This window comes from Coregonus clupeaformis, chromosome 40 (genome assembly GCF_020615455.1).
Source record: "Coregonus clupeaformis isolate EN_2021a chromosome 40, ASM2061545v1, whole genome shotgun sequence".
NCBI classification, from domain to species: Eukaryota; Metazoa; Chordata; class Actinopteri; order Salmoniformes; family Salmonidae; genus Coregonus; species Coregonus clupeaformis.
The window spans coordinates 32,031,203-32,050,716 of NC_059231.1; the positions used below are offsets into that span (position 1 = coordinate 32,031,203).

Here is a 19,514-nt window from a genome sequence, read left to right on the forward strand (position 1 = left end):
CAGGGGAGTTAGAACACCTAGTGGGCCTTACAGAGTTCTGACGGGTCTATGGAAAAGCATAATAAACGAACAACATGCCAACATGAATAGAAAAACATCAGCAACAAGAACAAAACATTTTATGGAAGAGCACTGTTAGTTGTTTCAATGTGAATATGTTGTTCTTGTTTAATATGAAGACAAAAGGATTAGTGTTTGTGACAATGTTCCATTTAATTTCAGTGGGGTTTCCTCTTTAAAATGTTATCTCAGAAAATATTTATATAATTCTTACAGGTGGTCTCCAGATTTGACAGGTGTCACAGTAGGCCCCGGAGAGGAAAGGTTGAGAATGCCTGGCAGCCATAGAACTGCCATAGAAACAGATCCTGATTGGTAGGTAATAGTGCATCTATACATCTCTGATAGGATTAGCACTGAATTAGCAACTTTCGTTGAATTCAGCTAATCAATACTGATGTTAATTTATCAGATTAATCTTAATCAATACTTATGCTAATTCAATTAATGCTAATTAATCAATGAAATTCAACTGATTGTGTTAAGTAAATGGTTATTCAATGTAGACGCTTCAGTACTTTATTTAAAATAAATCAGCAAAATCAATGTGGTTACAGTTCTTGAAACGATTGGCAAACATACAGTACTTGTATAACTAAAATAAACATTTCAATATAATAAGAAAATCACATTAAAATTGGAGATGCAGTCATTTAGATTAAAAAGTGCTGGGTTGATCAGTAAAATATTTCCTATGTGAAATCTATGGAATACATACAATCAACAATATGCTACATACAATGTTCCACTTCCTGCACTGGAACAGCGTATATGCAATATAGAAAAAGGCCTTTCGACCAATGTGCACTAGCTGAAAAACCTATTATACTAATGAAAATGTAAGACATTGTTCTGCACGTACCATACTGTATACCCTCAACACACAGACCAAGACATTATTATAAGGAGCAAGGTAGCAGAATCTAGAAAAAACATGGATTTGGCAAATTTTCACCATCTTAATAACAGTTCAATATTAAATGTTTTGTTTGTGTGCATATACGTTCAGAACACAAGGCAATGTTTACCGCAATATACTGCAGTCATGGCACTCGCAGCTGGTAACATGTGCATACAGGTGGTGCATAACGGAGCCCCGTGTACAGGTCAGATTCACTGACTTCCTCTCATAACTCCTCACTCTGCAACACTCACACTTCTGTTCCAGTTGGAGAATACTGCCAGCAACAACCCATCTGAGGTTTAGAGAGAGGGAGGAGAAAAAGACCAGAGAAGATAAGACCTTCACATTGTAGTTATGTCACACTCTTATCCAGAGCAACATACAATAAGTGCATTAATAATCTTTGACCAGTCTCACCTTGTCTCTGTCCCACACTGGCCTTGACATATGGGCAGTTGTAGTGTTGCTGTGCAGTTGTCTACAGTGATGTTCACACTAGAAACCCTTGGAGCACAGGTCTGGTTACCTGGGGTAGAGAGAATGGCAGTGTGTGAGTGGAAAGAATGCATCAACCTCATTATCATCACAGTTTTTGCTCTGAACTAAAGTGCTCTATGTTGAAAACTTTAACAATTGTTTTAACAGTGGACTAATAAACAAAATACTAAAATACAACTTGAGTGAACTAACCCTTTAATACAGTTCAGAGTTACATTGTAAATAATCATCCCTTGGAGCTATAAGCAATAGATACACAAAGAATAGGAAACGTTCTATTGTTGTTGATTTTCTAGTCTCTTCTTGCAGTGGAAACGTCCACATTGAATAAGTGAACCACCTCATTTCAACCACTAGATGTCCGGCTCCCTCTCTCTTCTCTCTCAGTGGTCAGCGTGACCAGATATGATAATTTACGTACAACAGACTGGAGATAAGAGTTAGCTTACATGTGTAGCAGCAATGTTGTTCGTCCCATACTCTGTCCTCCTAGAAACAAAACAAGTTATACTGAAAATAATTGGATGTCATATAGTTCCATACTTTGTGACAGCTGTTGATGTAAAAATGTCTTTTTAAATACATTTGATACATTTGATTGATACAGAGAAAGAGCAGCAGGTACCTCTGAGCAGTTCTGATGGGGACACACCCTTCTCTCTGTCTGAGTGCCTTCTCTGGTACAACTATATGACTCACAGGGCAGGGCAAGGTCTGTCCATCTGTCTCCCACCTAACCAAACAGGCACATAGACATCAGATAAGGAGAGCTGCCATGATGGAAATGCTGTCAATGTGTTTATTTTCCTGGTACAGTAGCTATATAAAGTTGGTATTTCTAAACATCTGGATGCTTACTTTGTAGGTCCTTCCGTTATAGTTACACGTCTTCACAACTGCAAAGTAAAGTGAGGTAAGGTGAGCACTAAGAAGGTGAGTGTATTTAGAAACACACTATACAAAAGACATGTATCATTATTATTCAGTATCAGATCCATTATCTTACCACACGTCTCTTTGCCACAGCAGTCAGAGACCAGGACGGAGTTCTGACTGCAGAGAGGAGAGGGGGAGGGGGGTTCGGGTTGGCACTCCTCTGTCTTGGTCAGGTGGTTACACTTACACACCTGACAGTTGGACTGCCATGTCTCCCCAAGCTGTAAAACATAAGAACATTAATACTAATACTAAAAAGTACCAGTATATCAGCTCTGTAATAACAGTGTTTTAATCATGGAGCCATGAAAGCACATGGTCTTCTCACCTGCTTGTTTTCTCCCAGTGGACCCTTACAGTCTGGAAGACATGATGAAGAGGTTGAACTTATTCCGCATAAAACATCAGTATAGTATGCAGGGTTGGGGCCAATTCCAATCTAATTTGAAATTCCAATTCAATTCTTGAATTCACTCATGAAATGGAGAATTTATGTTGAATTCAATTCGAATGTCAACAATCTTCAAGTTCTTGAATTTGAAATTATTTGGAATTAAACTGTTTGGACTGTTTGAATTGGAATTGGAATTGAAAAACATAAAATGTTTGGAAGTGAATTGGAATTTAATATTTGTATATTTCCCAGTTAATGAAATGAATGCACAAAGTATGACAAAATGACTGCAGGATTTATTTTAAAATAATTTCAACTTGTATTTCTATATTTCCAGTATAGCTAGGCTGTCTAAACAGTGACATGATCAGTCTGAAAGCCTGAAGGAATTGAATTCAAATGTGTGGAATTGTTGGGGATAATGTTGAATTACAGTGAGGGAAAAAAGTATTTGATCCCCTGGTGATTTTGTACGTTTGCCCACTGACAAAGACATGATCAGTCTATCATTTTAATGGTAGGTTTATTTGAACAGTGAGAGACACAATAACAACAAAAAAATCCAGAAAAACGCATGTCAAAAATGTTATGAATTGATTTGCATTTTAATGAGGGAAATAAGTATTTGACCCCTCTACAAAACATGACTTAGTACTTGGTGGCAAAACCCTTGTTGGCAATCACAGAGGTCAGACGTTTCTTGTAGTTGGCCACCAGGTTTGCACAAATCTCAGGAGGGATTTTGTCCCACTCCTCTTTGCAAATCTTCTCCAAGTCATTTTCGTAGGCTGAGGTTTGGCAACTCGAACCTTCAGCTCCCTCCACAGATTTTCTATGGGATTAAGGTCTGGAGACTGACTAGGCCACTCCAGGACCTTAATGTGCTTTTTCATGAGCCACTCCTTTGTTGCCTTGGCTGTGTGTTTTGGGTCATTGTCATGCTGGAATACCCATCCACGACCCATTTTCAATGCCCTGGCTGAGGGAAGGAGGTTCTCACCCAAGATTTGACGGTACATGGCCCCGTCCATCGTCCCTTTGATGCGGTAAAGTTGTCCTGTCCCCTTAGCAGAAAAACACCCCCTAAGCATAATGTTTCCACCTCCATGTTTGACGGTGGGGATGGTGTTCTTGGGGTCATAGGCAGCATTCCTCCTCCTCCAAACACGGCGAGTTGAGTTGATGCCAAAGAGCTCCATTTTGGTCTCATCTGACCACAACACTTTCACCCAGTTCTCCTCTGAATCATTCAGATGTTCATTGGAAAACTTCAGACGGGCCTGTATATGTGCTTTCTTGAGCAGGGGGACCTTGCGTGTGCTGCAGGATTTCAGTCCTTCATGGCGTAGTGTGTTACCAATTGTTTTCTTGGTGACTATGGTTCCAGCTGCCTTGAGATCATTGACAAGATCCTCCCGTGTAGTTCTGGGCTGATTCCTCACCATTCTCATGATCATTGCAACTCCACGAGGTGAGATCTTGCATGGAGCCTCAGGCCGAGGGAGATTGACAGTTATTTTGTGTTTCTTCCATTTGCGAATAATTGAACCAACTGTCACCTTCTCACCAAGCTGCTTGCCAATGATCTTGTAGCCCATTCCAGCCTTGTGTAGGTCTACAATCTTGTCCCTGACATCATTGGAGAGCTCTTTGGTCTTGGCCATGGTGGAGAGTTTGGAATCTGATTGATTAATTACTTCTGTGGACAGGTGTCTTTTATACAGGTAACAAACTGAGATTAGGAGCACTCCCTTTAAGAGTGTGCTCCTAATCTCAGCTCGTTACCTGTATAAAAGATACCTGGGAGCCAGAAATCTTTCTGATTGAGAGGGGGTCAAATACTTATTTCCCTCATTAAAATGCAAATCAATTTATAATATTTTTGACATGTGTTTTTTTCTGGATTTCTTTGTTGTTATTCTGTCTCTCACTGTTAAAATAAACCTACCATTACAATTATAGACTGATAATTTCTTTGTCAGTTGGCAAACGTACAAAATCAGCAGGGGATCAAATACTTTTTTCCCTCACTGTAAGAATTTAATTAATGTAATTTACCTTACATTGGAATTGAGAGGAATTAAAGTATCACTGAATTTAAAGTGACCTGGAATTTGAATTAAATTAAATGGAATATACAGGGAGAGGGAATTGAATTATAATCTAATTAGTGAAATTAACCCCAACCCTGATAGTATGTATAAATTGCATGCCTGGAGGTCATGACAGTCAATGTGTTCAGATTAAATCCTGATTTGGGATACTCTTAGAACAGCATTTCACAAACTCGGTCCTCGGGACCCGAAGGGGTGCATGTTTTATTTTTAGCCCTAACACTATCAAAGCTTGATGATTAGTTTTTTATTTGAATCAAATGTGTAGTGATAAGGCAAAAACCAAAATGTGCACCCCTTGGGGTCCCAAGAACAGAGTTTGGGAAACCCTGTCTTAGCATATCTAAGATGTTCACAAGTTAAACTTCAACCTATGCAAGTGGATTTCTCAAGTTAGGATTTGGCCCTAGGCTCAAGAGAGAATCCCAAACTCCACTCACAGGGACACTCCGACACACAAATGTACTTGTGCTCTTCAGCTCTGAACTGTCCTCTGAGACAGAAACATCCAGCCTTAACTTCCTGCAGTACTCTCCCTGGAACACGGTCTCTGCAGAAAGAACGTGGAACAATTAGAAGACTAACTTTTTAATAAAAAAAATTGAAACTTTTAGACACACGTAAAATGTACTGTGTTAAATAGTGTTAGGACAACGGGAGATGGATTCACTTACCCTCCGTGACAGTAGTCATCCAACTGGCCTTGGCACTCTCTGTACACCATCCCAGTTGGGCACCCAACAGCTGAAATAAATAACAAAGTTATTTAGGGAATAAATGTTATTTCTCTCTTCTTGTCCTTGTGTCTTAATGAATTTCCCCAGCACCAGTACACCATGATGGATGAATGATTAAAAAAATAAAAAATAAAAATACAACTACATTTCTTAATTTTTTTATCAATGTCCCAGTTGATTTTCCAAGCACCAATACACATATCAGGAAGTTTTAGAAACGTAAAAAAAAAAAGTTACATTACCACAGGTCCCGTTGGTGAGTTGTCTCCAGTTCACACAGATGCCTGCTTTCTTACACTCCTCAACAGCCTGCTCCAGAGGAGAACAAGCCATGTCGTTCCTCTCACACGAATCAAACCTACAGTTCCTCTCAAGCTGGCTCAGATCCACCCGCCAACTGCAATCTGCAAAAACTCTGTAATGACACATACCAACAGACTGATCAACATACAGGAAAATACACCTTCTCAATACTTTTACAACACTGTTTTTGGCACAAAACAAAATCAGTGTTTATGTTGCATTGTTTTATCTCAATATAATGATTTATCATAGCTGTCACATCAACATTGAATGAAACGCCACAGATTTCTGACCATTTGGGAGATCGTCATGTGAAACAAATCAAATCAAATTGAACTGAATTGAATCATCCTACGGGTGATGGAGAAGGTCACAGAGGGGGCTGCCAGGACAGCTGGTGGTTGTGGTTGGAGGAGTAGGATGGCAAGGGACGTCCCTGGGAGCAGCGCTACACTCAGGCTTCAGAGGGTCCTCATAGATCCAGTCATAGGCGGTCTTATCACAGCAGCTGTCAGCTTCAGTCTCCCCACTTCTACGCACACAAGAGCTCCCACCGCACACACCTGCCAATAACCAAAATGTAGACGTAAGCTTGGAAACGCACACATGCATGTACACAGGCAGGCATGCACACACACTGACACACATACAGACACACACACCCACACACACACACACACTTCCTTGTCTAATACAAACCGCATTGTCCTTGGGTGTTATGCAGGAAATGCTCCATGGCCAAGGTGACAGTCACAGTGTTGGATGGTGTGAGAGAGATATGTGAGCGGATCTCAGGGATGTATACAGACACCATATAGCCTGTCGTCTCAAACCTGATACCATTCTCCTCATAGGGAGGCTCGACGGTCTTCTGGTTCAGAGTAGACTAGGAGAGAGAGGAGCAGAATGGTTTGAGTGAGTGAGATCTCAGAAAGATCACTATCATGGCAATATATATTCAAGAGCCAATCAATCAAATGTGGTGACTACTGGAATGAATGAACAAATAATTTAATGAATGGATGGATGGATGAATGAATGCTTAAACCAATCAATCAATCAATAAATGAAGAACGGCAGTACCTTCACCCTGTACTCGTCCGGTACGATGCTGACAGTGGCCGTGTTGTTCTGGTACTGCAGGATGATGCCTTTGGCACAGGCGCCGTCCAACTCGGGAATACAGAAGTAGTTGTCCACGGCAACAGTCAGATGGTGACGCAGCGTTTTCTCCTCGACCAGGATGTAAGTACAATTATCCAGGAAGTCAAAGGTCACGCCCTGGAAGGAGATGTAGTGAGGGTCTCCATAGAGGTCACAACGACCTGGGGGACAGGGGGAATAAGAGAACAGGGGGGATAAAAGAAGATGGGGAATAAGAGTAGAGGGGGAATAAGGGTAGAGGGGGAATAAGAGAGGAACTGACTTATAATAAGTGCATTCCCATAAGGAAGACGAAACTACTACATAATAAGAGCATCAGACTGTGCAGGAAGTAAAACCCTCTTCAAAAACAAGATAAAAGATAGACAAACTCTAGCACTTCACACAAAGGAACAGACAGGCAGGCAGACAGACAGACTCACAATCACACTTCCAGTAGTCACAGCATCCGTCTGAGACTCTGACCATCTGTCCCCTGGGGCACATGGTGGGGCGAACTGGATACGGACAGTTGACCGAAGTCATCTCTATCTTTCCACCGTTACACGTCTTATTGAAGCAGTCTTCTGTCCACTTCTCTCCACATGCCCATATCTGGTTCCTCTTCAGGTCTCTACACTCACAAACTGGAAACAAGGTGTAGATTTGACTCAAACATAGTGGAACAACTTCTACATCTATTTCTATACTATATTTGTAAGGTCAGGTAGATTTTAGAGATATCAACCAATATCAACAATCAAAATTGCCAAAAATATATTTAAATATGTTGGCCTACTTGTAGGTGTTGTAGACTCTGTATATATTTCTGTTGACATCGTTGTTGGACCCATAGATGTGGTTGATTCAGAGATAGTGGGAGATTGTGTAGAGGAAGTTGTTGGTCGACTTGTGTACAGGGTTGTAGCTTCAGTCGATGGTCCTTCAGTTGTTGATTCAGTTGTAACGTCAGTATCTGAAGTAGTTGGTTTGGTTGTCATTTCAGTATGTGAAGTAGTTGGTTTGGATGTCATTTCAGTATGTGAAGTAGTTGGTTTTGTTGTCATTTCAGTATGTGAAGTAGTTGGTTTGGTTGTCATTTCAGTATGTGAAGTAGTTGGTTTGGTTGTCATTTCAGTATATAATTTAGTTGGTTCGGTTGTAGATGTTGGTTCTACATATTTGGTCATAGAATATGAGAATGTAGTTGTGGGTTGTGTTGTAGTAGTTAATATAGTTGTTGTAAGTTCAGGTGTAGTTCTTGATGTAGTGGATTGTTTAGGTGTGGTAGTAGGTTCAGGTGTTGTAGTGGGTTGTTGAGGTGTGGTTGTAGACTCTGTAGACATTGTTGTTGACATTGTTGTTGGAGCCGTAGATGTTGTTGATTCAGAGGTAGTGGGAGATTGTGTAGAGGAAGTTGTTGTTCGACTTATGTACAGGGTTGTAGCTTCAGTCGATGGTCCTTCAGTTGTTGATTCAGTTGTAACGTCAGTATCTGAAGTAGTTGGTTTGGTTTTCATTTCAGTAAAAGTAGTTGGTTTGGTTGTCATTTCAGTAAAAGTAGTTGGTTTGGTTGTCATTTCAGTAAAAGTAGTTGGTTTGGTTGTCATTTCAGTAAAAGTAGTTGGTTTGGTTGTCATTTCAGTATGTGAAGTTGATGGTTTCGTTGTCATTTCAGTATGTGAAGTAGTTGGTTCGGTTGTAGATGTTGGTTCTACATATTTGGTTGTAGAATATGAGAATGTAGTTGTGGGTTGTGTAGATGTTAATTTAGTTGTAGTTTCAGTGTATGCTGTAGTTGCTTCTGCAGTAGTGGTTTGACCAGCTGTAGTATTCCACACTACTAACTCAGATGGATTAGATAGAGTAGTTTTAGATCCTGTAACTATCGTTGGGAATCCAGTTGTGTATTCCAAACTGTGTGTAAATGTGGTTGTAAGTTCAGGTGTAGTTCTTGTTGTGGTGGGTTGTTTAGGTGTGGTTGTAGGTTCAGGTGTTGTAGTGGGCTGTTGAGGTGTGGTTGTAGATTCAATTGTGGTTGTAATTTCAGGTGTAGTAGTCAATATAGTTTCTGTAAGTACAGGTGTAGTTCTTGTTGTAGTCGGTTGTGTAGGTGTGGTTGAAGATTCAGGTGTAGTATTATGTTGTTTAGGTGTGGATGTATATTCAGGTGTAGTAGTCAATATAGTTGTTGTAGGTTCAGGTGTAGTTCTCATTGTAGTTGATTGTGTAGTTGTGGTTGTAGGTTCAGGTGTAGAAGTAGGTTGTTCAGGTGTGGTTGTATATTCAGGTGTAGTAGTCAATATAGTTGTTGTAGGTTCAGGTGTAGTTGTCATTGTAGTTGATTGTGTAGTTGTGGTTGTAGGTTCAGGTGTAGAGGTAGGTTGTTCAGGTGTGGTTGTATATTCAGGTGTAGTAGTCAATATAGTTGTTGTAGGTTCAGGTGTAGTTCTCATTGTAGTTGATTGTGTAGTTGTGGTTGTAGGTTCAGGTGTAGTGGTAGGTTGTTTAGGTGTGGATGTATATTCAGGTGTAGTAGTCAATATAGTTGTTGTAGGTTCAGGTGTAGTTCTCATTGTAGTTGATTGTGTAGTTGTGGTTGTAGGCTCAGGTGTAGTAGTAGGTTGTTTCGGTGTGGTTGTATATTCAGGTGTAGTAGTCAATATAGTTGTTGTAGGTTCAGGTGTAGTTCTCATTGTAGTTGATTGTGTAGTTGTGGTTGTAGGTTCAGGTGTAGTAGTAGGTTGTTTCGGTGTGGTTGTATATTCAGGTGTAGTAGTCAATATAGTTGTTGTAGGTTCAGGTGTAGTTCTCATTGTATTTGATTGTGTAGTTGTGGTTGTAGGTTCAGATGTAGAAGTAGGTTGTTTAGGTGTGGTTGTATATTCAGGTGTAGCAGTGGGTGGTTTAGGTCTGGTTGTAGGTGTAGTTGAAGTTGTAGGTGTAGTTGATGTTGTAGGTGTAGTTGATGGAGGTTCAGGACCTAAAAGAGGCACATCACATAAATGGATGTGGTAATACTGCATTTCTGATAATATAACACTTTAATATAAGTCAGTCACAATTGTGATCAAAGTCTTAACTGATTTACAAATACGTAAACTCAGTTATAACATATCCACTTACCACAGTTAATACGCCCCTGTTCACAAGTGCTGTAGACAGAGAGCACAGTAAAAGATCACAGTTACCATTCTCCTGTATGTTAAATCGATTTTGTCTTTCTCATTTCCGCATAATAGGCCTACATAGAGTATACTTGCACTGCTATACTGTAAATAGCTACTCACCAGTTCCCAGTGGGTTTCCTGATAACTGTACCAGGCTTAACCATAGTCTCGTTGGAATAACAAGTGCAGTTGTCCAAAGTGGAGCATCTCCCTGTGTTCTCATCATAGTATGGAGCCTCTGCTGTGCATTTCGGGTAGCAGCCTGCACACAGAGAAAATGTCAAAGTTAGCATTAAGATCAACATCACTGTGAGGAGCAGATGAATCTCTCATGACAGATATAAACATCTTCTGGGATCATAGCCTGTTGACAGATCGGTTTGACAGCACAAACAAATCCGGGACCATGTTAGATGGATCATCCATTTCCATGAATTGAGTCAGTTCAGTTACCTTCCAGCTTGCCGGTGAAGAGGTTGTTTTTGCCACAGGTCTTGATCTGTCCACAGGGATCATAGTGCCAGCTACAGTGGCCCTTCTCATTGTAGTAGTCGCAGTACACCGCTGTATCGGTAGGTAGAGGAATAGTTCATTTAAACACTGTGTTTTAATAACACATACAGTTGATGTCAGAAGTTTACATACACCTTAGCCAAATACACTTAAACTCTGTTTTTCACAATTCCTGACATTTAATCCTAGTCAAAATTCCCTGTTTTAGGTCAGTTAGGATCACCACTTTATTTTAAGAATGTGAAATGTCAGAATAATAGTAGAGAGAATTATTTATTTCAGCATTTATTTCTTTCATCACATTCCCAGTGGGTCAGAAGTTTACATACACTCAATTGTGAAGTAATTGGTCTACAATTTCTTTTCTGAGGTCTTGGCAGATTTCTTTTGATTTTCCCATGATGTCAAGCAAAGAGGCACAGAGTTTGAAGGTAGGCCTTGAAATACATCCACAGGTACACCTCCAATTGACTCAAATGATGTCAATTAGCCTATCAGAAGCTTCTAAAGCCATAACATCATTTTCTGGCATTTTCCAAGCTGTTTAAAGGCACAGTCAACTTTGTGTATGTAAACTTCTGACCCACTGGAATTGTGATACAGTGAATTATAAGTGAAATAATCTGTCTGTAAACAATTGTTGAAAAAATGACTTGTGTTATGCACAAAGTAGATGTCCTAACTGACTTGCCAAAACTATAGTTTGTTAATAAGGAATTTGTGGAGTGGTTGAAAAACTACTTTTAATGACTCCAACTTAAATGTATGTAAACTTCCGACTTCAACTGTACATGTAATTAGCATCTTATTGAAAGACTATCCTTGGCAGACTCATACATACTTAAAAAAGAACAATAAAGCATTACACATGTAAGTAATGGTAAAGTGTTAGCATTACTTTTAAATGAAATACTGAGGAGAATATTTGCGTCAGTTGTGATCTGTTACGTACGGCACATGTCTGGCGTTCTCCAGCGGACACACACGTCCTGGTCACTGCAGGCCTCAGCGTAGGCTGCCACGGCTGTACAGAAACCCAAGAACTTCCCCTCAAACTCACAGGAGCATGACTCCAACACACAGGCCTGGTAGTAGGGCTCTGGGTCCACCTGGAGAACAAAGCAGAACATTTTAACTGAATGTCTATTTAAAGGTGTTACATAATAATATAATATATGCCATTTAGCAGATGCTTTTAAAAATCTTGTACGGGTGGTCCTGGGAATCAAACCCACTATCCTGTCATTGCAAGCACCATAATCTACCAACTGAGCTACAAAGGACCCACATGTTTGGGGTGAACTATCTCTTTAAGCCTACCTTTAAGTGGCAGTCCTTGAAGGTGTGTGATGTTTGGGGTAAGCTATACTTTTAAGCGTACCTCTGTAGCAGTCCTTAATTAAAGGTGTTTAATGTTTGGGGTGAACTGTCCTTTTAAGCGAACTGTACCTTCAAGTGGCAGTCCTTAAAGGTGTCTCCCCTGAGGATCATACAGCGTCTCTCGGCCCAGGCGGAGCAGTAGGAGTGGCGCTGGCACGGAAACACCTCATTGGTCACGTCAGAGCAAGGGGGTGTGGCCGTCTTCCAGCTATTGCCGAAGGCGAGGGGGCTGGACACCACCGATGACCCACTTATCTGCAGGTCGTTCATCTCGTTGGAATCGAAGTTTCCGCAAAGTCCACACACTCGATTCTGTGAAAGTACAGCTGATTAATTAGGTAATTAACTTGAAACAAATTAATTAATGAGTTACTTAGGCAAGACAGTTGTGCTAACTAAACCATAGCTTAATACTAAACAGTACTTAGTAGCTATGAAATTATATTTCAGAAGTTGCAATGACATCACAGTAGTTGCAATGATATTTCAGCAGTTGAAATGATCAATGAGCAATAGGGAAATCTTACAGGTTACATCTTTAACGTCTAGACAGAGAGAACTCACCCTCCAATGGTCGTCCAGTATGACAGTGAGTCTGGAGTGTTTGTCCCAGATGAGGGTTAGTCCTCTAGTAGGCACTGAGATGATGATGTAGAGCCCCACAGTGTGGGTGGAGTACAGAGGCTCCGCCTCCAGAGAAGCCCATCCCCCTTGGAGCCGTCTCGTCACCTTCATTTCATTCAGAGTCAGAGTGACTTTACCCTGAGAGAAAAGACAAACACATCATTAATGAAGTTAATAACTCTCCATATTACAGTCCAAATAACAGAGGTATTCAGTAAAAAATAAAAAATACATGCAAACTTTCTGATACTTATTTACATTATTCAATACAATTAGTATCTAACTGGTGATACCAAGTGGTGCTTAGTCCTACTTGATAAAACACACCAAATAAACTGAGGGGAAGTTCTATGTAATAATGTACTTCAAAAGCATGGCGTGACAGAGGAGAGAAGTGAGCTGTGTGTATTACCATCAGGTCTAACACGATGGTCCGGGAACAGGTCAGAGCCTCGTCACAGCATGGGACACTCTCCACCTTGACAGAAAACGACCCAGCTCCACTACCACAGCCATCCTATGAGAGAAGGAAGAAAACAGCGGAATTGGTTCTATAAAGAAGCAGTACCATTCATTTCCCAGCAGTATAGAATAGAAAACAAAACAAAATAAACAACAATGCTTGATAACCCAATGAAAAGGTGATATCGGATGGCCTTCTGTGACTCACCTCCACTAATGTGTACTGACAGTTCCCATCGTAGCGGTACCATTTAGAGTCAAAGGTTTGATAGTGTCCGTTCCCATACACCAGGCATGTACCAGGGCATGGTTTATCTACACAGCTCCACTGGGCTTGACGGCAGGTGCTGGGAGGTGAATGGAGACAAACTTTTAGGGGGCGATTCCTAACTTCCACTTAAGTAGAATTATTTGCTTAGTCATGTATTGATGTTAATAGGAAACTAAGTGAAAAATCAACTTAAGTAGAGGTTAGGATTCAAATTCTGGATTCCATTTCAGACAGTGAGTATAACACACTATCTTTGCTTCAGCTCAGACTCAGACAAACACTTCCTGATGTTCGTTAGATATAATACACTACCTGGTGTGTTTGTCTTTCAAAATAGACAAATCCCCAAATCGTATTTGTGATACATTCACTTATGCATGTTATCTGTAATTGATACACACTTCAGAAGTAGCAAGGCAACAGTTGTGGCTCACTCACCATATTCTACAGTTGGTCTTGACACTCTGTCCTGCTTTGAACACTCTGCCGCTGTATTCACAGGTGCAGTTGTCCACAGTGACACACACACCCCTATGGTCTTCCAACTGGCCCCCTGGACAGTAACAGCCACTTGTACAACTCTGAACAGCACTCTGGGAACAAAGAATATGAGTATCTCATTGACCGAATGGATAGCTGAGTTACCCTGCATAGTGCATATACTGTACAGCAGACTAAAACATTAACAGTTTTAATTTCTACTTTTGGGCTAGCATGAAATATTAACTTTTTTGTTTTTGTTTGGAATATTAACAGTGAACTTACTGTTGGTTTGCTCAGACTGGCACATGTTTCTCGAGCTGTGTCTATTGACAATTGTGAGCAATGCACACAAACTTTCCCCTGGGTGCAAACTGAAACAGACAGTAACATACAGTATTATCTTTGAAGGCATGTCAAGCGCCACAAAATATATATATATATATATTATATTTACCACAATCCTCAGAGCACTGCAATTCTCCATCCTCACATTTGCTGCAAAAGATTATAAAAAGGTGGATGTAAGATGTTGGTGTGTTGGAAAAGACGCCTTCCTGATACATGTATCAAGTTTCAAATTGTTATTGTTACTTGCACTAGTACAGTGAAATGCCTTTCTTGCTTACTGTTTCCCAACAATGCAGTAGTACCATAGAAAATAAATAAAAAAGTAAAGTATAACAAAAACACATCAGAAATAGAAATAAGAAGAACATGAGAAAGTAAGTAAGAACTGGATACAGGTCCAGTTCCAGGGTCAGTGCCAATACCATATTTACAATTAAAAACAACTGAGAATAGGCATTGGTCTGAAGCTGAAAAAGAAAGGAAATTCACATGAGCACCACAAAGCCTATTCCACCCATGCTCTACCAAGGTTTTCCAGCACACAGCTTTGACCTATTACAGTAGCTATATTGTACTTCAAATTATGTGTATGCAGGTTGCTTGGGATTCAAACCTTCTCAAACAGCCTAATTCATACTCTTAGAGGAGGTGCTCCCACAATAATGTTATTTGTACCGCATACATGGTAAAGTATTGGATTCTTCACACACCACAGTAAGACATTATCCCATTACCCAACTTTTCATGCTTTATTTTATTACACTGAACAAAAATATAAACATAAAATGTAAAGTGTTGGTCCCATGTTTCATGAGCTGAAAAAAAAAATCCTGATTTCTGTAACTGTTAGCTTACCTGTGTAATATTGAATTATGCTCAGAACCACTTGTGTTTAAAACATGGTGCTGTTTTATCAATTGCTGTACTGATCAATGGACAGTTCATTACCTCTGTCAAAACTATATGTAGCTTAAAGTTATGTTTGTACTTGTATTTCTTTTTGCAATAAAATGGCGATGCAAAAATAATACACATTTACAATAGGCCTATATATATATACACTACCAGTCAAAATTGTGGACACAGATACTCGTTCAAGGGTTTTTCTTTATTTTTACTATTTTTGACATTGTAGAATAATAGTTAAGACATCATAACTATGAAATAACACATATGGAATCATGTAGTAACCAAAAAAGTGTTAAACAAATCAAATTATATTTTATATTTGAGATTCTTCAAATAGCCACCCTTTGCCTTGATGACAGCTTTGCACACTCTTGGCATGTTTTGATTTTAGAGAAAGGGTAGCGAGTCAGTGGTTCCTGCACCATAGACAGGCAATTGCTTTGGCGTTGAAAGATTGCTTTGATATTTCTATATGATCAACTCACAAATAATCTACACCTACATGCAACAAACAGTACCTCTTGCGCTTTTGACAATGATTTCACGAGGCCTACTTCACATCATATATGCCTAAATACTAAGCAGCTCTGATAGCTAAGGCATCGCCATCAGGAGCAGGTGCAATTTGGACGTAGGCTCAGTTCAAGACCAAGCAAACTTAGAACCACTGGCTTGTCAAGCAAAATTCAAAGCTGGGCTGTACAACATGCAAAAAGGTAGTAAAAGAGTGGGTGGAATGTACAGTGACATCCTCTGCCTCCGATGAAAAAAAGCAACAAAGGGCCCTCAAAAAAAGGTTTTTGAACATGCCCAAACCAAGGCCCATTTAGCACAAGCAAGCATTGTTGGCAAGGCTAAAGAGGACACCTTAACACAGGTTGTAGTTAACGCTCAAAATAAAAACATAGACACTACAGCCAGTCTTCCGAACAGCTTACAAGGAGACTAAACGTCACAGACCCGCTCACGGTTTTGAGCAAGAAATGGACTGTCAGGAGTTAAATGGACTTGACATGGGGAGAATTCTCCATTCCAATGTTGCTTGCTCCAACATACAGCAACATATTTCATCCGAAATGAAGCAAAAACTATTTGAAAGAATAGTACAGTGTTCTCCCAAAATCAGCCTAATGCTCGATGAGGCTACTGGTTTGAATAAACAGAGTGCCTTGATTGTATACATCAGACTTCAGCTGGCAGATATGGACCTACAAGCAAAAATGTTTGTTGATCTTGTGGAACTGGAGGATTTATCTGCTGGGGCAATTGTCCGTAATCTGTTATCTGCATTAGAGGGTGTAAAGTTTACTGAAGACTTTCTCTCCAAAACACTCATTGGAATTATGTGTGATGGTGCGTCTGTCATGCTGGGACGCAAGAGCGGAGTAGCAACAAGGCTCCAGGCCCTCTTCCCTAATATAACTGTTTGGCACTGCTCGGCACACAGGCTTGAGCTCGCAGTAGGTGATGTGGTAAAAGAGATGGGAGCTATCAATCATTTAAAAATACTTATGGACAAGCTATATGCGCTTCATAGCGTATCTAACGAAAACCGAATGGAGCTGAGGGAGTGCACAGAGTTTAGACATTCAGCTGTGCAAAATCGGCAGGATCTTGGACACTAGATGGGTGGCATCCAGTTTTAGAACGGTAGAGTCTGTGTGGAAAATTACCCGGCTCTTCACAAGCATTTCACCACAGCAGCTGAGGATGCCTCCTGTGACGGCGTGACCCATCAGAACTATAGTGGCCTTGCCATGCGCATATCCTCGCATGCGTTTGTTAACAATCTAGGACTTTTGTGTGATGCACATCAAGAACTATCTGAACTGTCACTCGAGCTCCAAAAGAGAGACTGCACAATTATTACTGCACACATGGCAGTCACCAGGGAAGCGAGGGTGTTCAGTGCAATGGCAGAGCAGCCAGGCCGACACACACAACTCAGCCAGAGAGGGATTCAGGAGAACTCTTTCCAAGGCGTCAAACTGAATGGTGGAAGACCCAGGGCAGAGTCCTTAATCAGAGGGAGTTTTTCGAGAGCTTGGCGAGGAACATGGAGGCTAGAATGTTCTCTCAAGGAGGACGGGCGGTGGACAATACAGGATACAGCCAGTTCATAGAGGAGCTGAAAGTGCTTTACGTGCAATACTGGCCGGAGGACACAGGAGCACTGTATGGAGAAACAGAAATAGTCTCTCTGCCAGCAGTTTGGCATTGACAGTCCACATATGGTCATACGGGCCTGCAGGCAGTACAGGGACACTAATGGTAATGATAAAGGAGACATTCCAGACTTAAAGAGCTGCTGATGGCAGTCAGCACCATCCCCATCTCCAGTGCAGAATGCGAGCGGGGATTTTCTCAAATGAATCTGATTTGCACCTCAACCCGCGCCTCTCTGCATACCTCCACCATATCAGGGCTACTTTTTCTGAACCTTGTTGGCCCACCCCTGACCAAATTCTACCCAGTCCCCTATGTGAGGTCATGGATTGATAAAGGACACAGATGTGTCACAGACACCAGGAGCAAAACAAAAAATAGGGAGGAGAAGATGCACGAGGAAATAGCTGTGTTGTAGGAGTTTCGGAAAACTAAGGTAGGAACATCTTTTTCCTTTACAAACCTGTTCTGTACTGTGAAGTTAATCTGAATATGCACTTCATATTATCAAATAGGCAGGAGGCCTATATATTATAATATGTGTTCTGCTGTAGGCTACATTGATTTATTTTATTTGAAGTATATTCTGATATCAAATCAAATGATAGTGATATGTTTGTTCTACTGCTACATTGATGTCTTGAAAAGTATATGCAATTCGAGTCTTGTAAGCCCCACAGCTGAGTATGTGTGTGTCACGATCGTTACAGGAAGCGGACCAAGGCGCAGCGTAATAAGCGTACATACTTTATTATTACTGAACACGACACAAAAACAATAAACAACGATGCGTGACGTCCTGAAGTTATACATAACACAAACCTTAACGGAACAAAATCCCACAAACCCGAATGAAAAACAGACAGTTTAAATATGGCTCCCAATCAGAGACAACCAACGAACAGCTGACACTCGTTGCCTCTGATTGGGAGTCACTAAGTCAAACATAGAAAACAACAAACCAGAACCCCCAACATAGAAACACACCACATAGAACAAACACACCCTGGCTCAACAACTAGAGTCCCATTGCCAGGGTGTGACAGTGTGCATATGCATGTGGCGGGTGTTCTGCAGTGACACCTAAAAATGTTGCTGTGCATTGATGTCTTGAAAATGTGGCTATAAGAAATTCAGACTTGTAAGCCCCACAGCTATACTAGAGGAAGTGGACATAGTATATGTTTGAGACCAACGGGTGGCCGAGGCGTGACGGTGGCTGTGTGAGAAGCGCACCAGTATCTCACATAACTAGAATGAGATTCACTTTCTAATGTCTCTCTCCCCCTCTGCTCCGATAGACATGACCCTGAACTCTCATCTCTCAAGCGTTGCACTTAATCATTTATTTAGACTCTATGCTGTTGGCCACCAAAATATTTGATCAACTTCCAAATATTGTTTTACAAAAGAGAGAGAGAGATAGGCTTTTGGCACGAGTGCATCTGCCATCACCAGTGAGTGAGATGCGCATCATTGGGTGAGTCAGTGAAACTGGAAAGCATTTTTAGGACTACAATTTCCTCCTCATATTGTGTCATATTGTGTCAATATGTGTCTCCACACACCTAGGCCTAGGCTATTGATGGATTCAAGACAAGGTCGTTTTTATTGATCTATGATTCTCAGTTTGTCAGAATCCTGTTCTGAACAGGTTGACTTCAACAGATTATTTTAATGTCTGGAAGGGTTCATTCCAAAATGATTTAGTTCATTTACTCAGTAGTGATTGCATGTTTATTTCTCTGGGTTAAAATATAATAGTCTAAAACAGTTGATTTGTTGAAAACAAACTCATTTAATCAAGTAGTTAACCAAGTTAGTAAGCATTTTGTTTTCTTTTGACTGCAAGCTGCTGCAACCTGATCTCATAGCATTTTGTATTATTCTGTATGTAAATCCTAGTTTCTCCATTTAGTATGATAAAGTATGTTACATTTCGTATTGTATATATTAATTTGTGGATGTCCATCATCCATTTCACATGATATGTTACGAACAACAATTTGTATGATATGTTACGAATTGCAATTCCTATGATCTGTTATGAATTTCAATTCGTGCAATATGTTAGGAATTTCCAATACGTATGATATTGT

General features: G+C 40.4%; 1 protein-coding gene across 1 annotated transcript in view; it reads right to left on the minus strand.

Moving 5' to 3' along the window:
• Positions 1-716: 716 nt before the first annotated feature.
• Positions 717-19,514, minus strand: part of LOC121554938 (mucin-19-like) — a 35,576-nt gene continuing 16,778 nt past the window's right edge. The window contains exons 16-41 of the mRNA XM_041868642.2: positions 14,447-14,487; positions 14,275-14,363; positions 13,948-14,102; positions 13,447-13,585; positions 13,189-13,293; positions 12,717-12,914; positions 12,222-12,464; positions 11,725-11,881; positions 10,713-10,823; positions 10,380-10,521; positions 10,216-10,244; positions 7,889-9,160; positions 7,533-7,736; positions 7,030-7,271; positions 6,646-6,832; positions 6,302-6,509; positions 5,886-6,058; positions 5,581-5,650; positions 5,347-5,438; positions 2,727-2,758; positions 2,469-2,619; positions 2,321-2,358; positions 2,088-2,195; positions 1,912-1,951; positions 1,382-1,490; positions 717-1,256 (exon numbers count right to left, since the gene is read on the minus strand). Coding sequence (XP_041724576.2) covers positions 1,085-1,256; positions 1,382-1,490; positions 1,912-1,951; positions 2,088-2,195; positions 2,321-2,358; positions 2,469-2,619; positions 2,727-2,758; positions 5,347-5,438; positions 5,581-5,650; positions 5,886-6,058; positions 6,302-6,509; positions 6,646-6,832; positions 7,030-7,271; positions 7,533-7,736; positions 7,889-9,160; positions 10,216-10,244; positions 10,380-10,521; positions 10,713-10,823; positions 11,725-11,881; positions 12,222-12,464; positions 12,717-12,914; positions 13,189-13,293; positions 13,447-13,585; positions 13,948-14,102; positions 14,275-14,363; positions 14,447-14,487 — 4,507 coding nt within the window. The 3' untranslated portion in view covers positions 717-1,084. The remainder of the gene's footprint in view (positions 1,257-1,381; positions 1,491-1,911; positions 1,952-2,087; positions 2,196-2,320; positions 2,359-2,468; positions 2,620-2,726; positions 2,759-5,346; positions 5,439-5,580; positions 5,651-5,885; positions 6,059-6,301; positions 6,510-6,645; positions 6,833-7,029; positions 7,272-7,532; positions 7,737-7,888; positions 9,161-10,215; positions 10,245-10,379; positions 10,522-10,712; positions 10,824-11,724; positions 11,882-12,221; positions 12,465-12,716; positions 12,915-13,188; positions 13,294-13,446; positions 13,586-13,947; positions 14,103-14,274; positions 14,364-14,446; positions 14,488-19,514) is intronic.